General features: G+C 50.4%; 1 protein-coding gene across 2 annotated transcripts in view; it reads left to right on the forward strand.

Moving 5' to 3' along the window:
• The window catches only part of PYGL (glycogen phosphorylase L), a 53,637-nt gene that overhangs the window by 47,507 nt on the left and 1,434 nt on the right, over positions 1–4,696 (forward strand). For both annotated transcript variants that reach the window (XM_060270675.2, XM_088674708.1), the window contains exon 20: positions 234–300. In XM_060270675.2, coding sequence (XP_060126658.1) covers positions 234–300 — 67 coding nt within the window. The remainder of the gene's footprint in view (positions 1–233; positions 301–4,696) is intronic.

Raw genomic sequence — 4,696 nt, forward strand, 5'->3', positions numbered from 1 at the left:
CATATGTCAAGAATGCTTTGATGGTGTTTCCTGCTTGGCAGGGGGTTGGACTGGATGGCCCTTGTGGTCTCTTCCAACTCTACGATTCTAGGGCCTGTTGAGGATCCTGTTTCTATTTTGACAGGGCAGTGGACTTTGATGGTGGCCTGAGGCCTTTCTGTTTTTAAAAGCCGTGCATAGGCCCTTCAGGCACAAGCCCCTCTAACGCCCGCTCTGACTCCTTCCTCGAATAGGTTCAAAGTCTTTGCAGACTACGAAGCTTACGTCAGATGTCAAGACAACGTCAGTCAACTCTACATGGTAAGTGGTGCGCAGGGTGACAGCGGCCTCCTGAGATCGCCTTACCCTGTGTAAACGCACTCGCTTCGATCGGCCAAACCGGCCCCGTTTCAGGCACCACATAATGCCCGTTCCACATTTGTAAGAAGTGCTTTCAAGCGAGGTGCTAGGGGAGGTGCTAGGGGAGCCCAAGGGTGCCTCGTACCATTGCCAATCTTCCTAGATTCTCCAAAATGGAGCAAGAGGGAAAGTGCCCCTCCTCCACCCCTTTTTCTGGAGTTCTCCCAATTTGCATGGTCCTCTGGAACAGCAGGGAGGAGAGGAAGTTGGTCCAAAATGCAGCTGCCAGATTCCTGGGTGGGCGTTCCCTTACATAACCCCTGTTTTAAAACAGCTGCACTGGTTGTCAGTTCGTTTCCGGGCCAGGTGGAGGTGCTCACATTGGTGTTTAATGCCCTGGGACACGGGTGGGGCTGTGGTCTAGACCACTGAGCCTCTTGGGCCTGCCGCTTGGAAGGTCGGCGGTTCGAATCCCCGCGACAGGGTGAGCTCCCGTTGCTCTGTCCCAGCTCCTGCCAACCTAGCAGTTCGAACGCACACCAGTGCAAGTAGATAAATACCGTGTTTCCCCTTTTTTAAGACGTAGTCATTATATAAGCCATAGCAGGATTTCTAAGCAATTGCGCGATACAAGCCATACCCCGAAAATAAGACATACTGATAGACCCTTCACCCACTAGCAATAACCCCCCTCCTGCCAGCCAACTCCCCCCTTAAAAATCTCTCCCCATTTTGCTGTCGCTCCACAGACACGTATTTCCTTTAAAAGCTTGTAAAAATGCACCGAACAGCCGTAGCTGCTGGCTGCCGAAGCCTTGTGATTTCCCTTCCCCGTTTCTGAGAGCATTTTTTTAAATAAAAAGATCCAAAAATAATTTTTTTAGCCAAGCTGTGTAAGCTCTACTTGGTGAAGGGGAGAAAAGTGGGGTGGGGAGGAGATGAAGGCACGAGGAAGAAAAGAGGGGCGATTGAAGAATGCAAAGGCTGTTTTCCCTTTTAGGGAGAGACCTCCGTGCGCGCGTCTGTCTCTCTCCCCCCCCCCCTGCGTCTCTCTCTCTCTCTCTCTCTCTCTCTCTCTCTCTCTCTCTCTCTCTCTCTCACACACACACACACACACACACACACACACACACACAGCCCACCTCTCGCTTCCCCCCACCTTTCCCTAAATTCCCTTCCATTCAATGCACGTTGATTTCCTCTTAACGGGAATCTCCCGTGTCTGATTGTTGTCTCATTGCTTTTACCGGGCATAAAGCAGCCTTTTAAAAATCCTGCTGCAGTTTTCTTTCTACCTTATGCTGCTTGGTTGTCTGTGGAGCTGCCCCTTTAAGGATTTGTAAGTAGTCTGGATCGCAGTCCTTGCCTTGGGGACTTTTATTTATTTATTAAGGACTTTTTCCTTCGCTGTTTGCGAGCTGCTAAAAGGAGCTGCTAAACGCTGCTTTACACAAAAGTTAAACTGCCGGTCCTAACAACACGTGCTTCCTCACCTCGCTGGCTCAATTGCTTCTCAATTGCTACCATTTACCAAGTCAGCAATCTTAATTGCTGCTTAGCTGGCTTCTTTGTTCTCAGCAGGTAGCTTCTTTGCTATCAGTGATAGCACTGCAAAGTGCTATGTTGTTGGAACTTCAGACAGTCTTGCAGTCTTGGGCAGCTGGCTGGTAGAGATCCTTACTTGCTTTAGGTATAGGCTACTGCTAGGACTGTATCACACAGATAGATTCCATTATACTGGTTTAGATTTAAGAAGCTCCAGTGTAGCAGATTGCTATTAAGTGAGTCCCCACCTTGGAGGAGAGAGAGAGCAGCCCTTCGCGAACATCCCAGGGCCGGGGAGAGAGGGCTGCACCAGGGACGCACACACCTCCCTTCCCTCAGACTCGTAATAAAAATACCGGTACCAGTAAGACACCCCCTGAAAATAAGCCACCCTGTGGTTTTTTGAGAAAAAAAAGTAATAAGACGGTGTCTTAAAAAGGGGGAAACACGGTAGGTACCGCCAGGGGCGTACCCAGGATCAAAACTAGGGGGGGGGGCAAGCCATGGTAAAGGCGTCTGGAAGGGAGGAGGGGGACGGGAATGGGGATTAGCACTCCCGCCGCCGCCCGAGGTGCTCCGCGATCCTTCCCGGGGGGGGGGGCAGCCTTAGGGGAGCCTCCACCACCGCCTTACTCACAGCTCCTCCTTGGATCTCTCTCGGAGGGGGCGGGGCGGGCATGACTTGCCTTCCCTTTGTGTGCCATTTCCTTCCCAGCCATGGTCGTGAGTGGCACTTGATGATGAAGGTGTGCTGTGGGAGCGGAGCGGGGTCCTCCTTTCTTCGCGCTTTTCGGAGCAGAGATGAAGGGCGGGCGGGGGGGGTTAGAGACCCTCTCCCTCCCTCCCTGCTGGCGTCTGCGAAGAGGCTTGGTGGGGAAAGTTGGAGCGAGGCACAGCATTTAATTTTTTTTTGCTTCTGGGGGGGGCAGCTGCCTCCCCTGCCCCTTGCTGGGTACGCCCATGGGTACCGCTGCGGCAGGAAGGTAAACGGTGTTTCCATGCACTCTGGCACTCATCACAGTCCTCTGTGCGCCAGAAGTGGTTTAGTCCTACTGGCCACATGACCCAGAAAGCTGTCTGCCGACAAACACCGGCTCCCTCGACCTGAAAGCGAGATGAGCGCCGCAACCCAAGTTGCCTTTGACTGGACTTAACTGTCCAGGGGTCCTTTACCTTTTACCTTTAATGCCCTAAATGACTCAGGTCCCAAATATATAAGGACCACCTCCTTCCCTACAAACCATCTCAGGTGCTGAGTCCAGCCGAAGAGGTCCTCTTGGTAGTTCTCCTGCCCTCAGAAGCTCAGGGGTGTCAGCCTCGGGTGAGAGGACCTTTTCTGTGGTGGCCCCTAAGCTGTGAAACTCCATCCTCCTAGAGGTGTGTCTGGCACCTTCTTTATACAGCTTCCAGAGAATGCTGTAGTTTTCACCTCTTTACCTTGGCTTTGGGCAATTGAGGTGTATTTTTTGTGGTTATAAGTTGTTTAAACCTGGTTTTAATGCTATGTTTTAATAATGTGACCTGCCCTAGGACCTTAAAAGAAAGAGAGAGGAAAAAACACTAGTCTAGCCACAAATACACAACTTATTTAGCCTGCAGACTTTCTGTCCCCCATGCACACCTGTATTTAGGAAACTGTGGCCTTTTGTAGTTTCCTGGGTGTGCTTATTAACTCCATGCTTGATCACCTGTGGTTATTTCATCAGCATCCTTGTAGCTCAGGTGTGTCTCACCTGTGGCCCTCCAGGTGTTGCTGGACTAAAACTCCCTTAATTCCTGGCCATTGGCCGTGCTGCCTGCTCTGGGTCCAAAACAAGTTCTCCCTCCTCCCTCCTGTAGTTTAAACCCATCCCTCCTTCTTACAATTCTGCAGGTACAGTGAAGTTTTTTCCTTCACGCCTATATTTTGAGATTCTCCTGCATGCTATAATTCTCCTCTTGCTGCTTCTTGCAAGATAACCACCTAGAACAGTGGTTCCCAACTGGGGATTCTGCAAACCCCAACTGATGTCCATGGCACGCACCCATCGAGAGGCTGTTGGTGGGCGCCGTGTGCTCGCACGGGTCACGTGACTCGCACAGGAGCAAAGCTCGGAAGACGTACGTTTGCGCTGAGACATGCTGGAGGGGATAGTGGCACCATTCACATAACAAGAACTACTACAGAGATAGCGACATTTTGAAGAGAATGGGGTTCATGGCTTGGCTTTTGAAAAATAAGGGGTCTGCAGTTCCTAATTGGGAACCACTGACCTAAAATGTAAAATAATAATAATAATAATAATAATAATAATAATAATAATAATAATAATAATAAATGTATTTATACCCTGACCATCCGGCTGGGTTTCCCCAGCCACTCTGAGCAGCTCTCCACAGAATATGAAAACACAATGAAACATCAAACATTAAAAACTTCCTGATACAGGGCTGCCTTCAGATGTCTTCTAAAAGTTATGTAGTTTTTATCTGCTCGACATCTGATGGGAGGACGTTCCACAGGGCGGGCGCCACCACCAAGAAGGCCCTCTGCCTGGTTCCTTGTAACCTCACTTCTTACAGTGAGGGAACTGCCAGAAGGCCCTCGGAGCTGGACCTCAGTGTCCGGGCGTGGAGACACTCCTTCAGGTAAAACTCTGTCTGATTTCCCTACCATCGAACTTAGGGCTGGGCTAGGTTGGAACTTGAAACAAACCGTCGCTTTGCCACAGAGGGTTTTGTTGAGCAGTCAGAAAGAACTCTGCGCATGGAAATGAGACCTCTGCGTTTCCCAAAGTCAGCTTCTTCTTTTTGGCCTGCCTCCTTTTCTCAG

The sequence above is a fragment of the Zootoca vivipara genome, chromosome 1, assembly GCF_965207765.1.
Source record: "Zootoca vivipara chromosome 1, rZooViv2.hap1.1, whole genome shotgun sequence".
Lineage (NCBI taxonomy): Eukaryota > Metazoa > Chordata > Lepidosauria > Squamata > Lacertidae > Zootoca > Zootoca vivipara.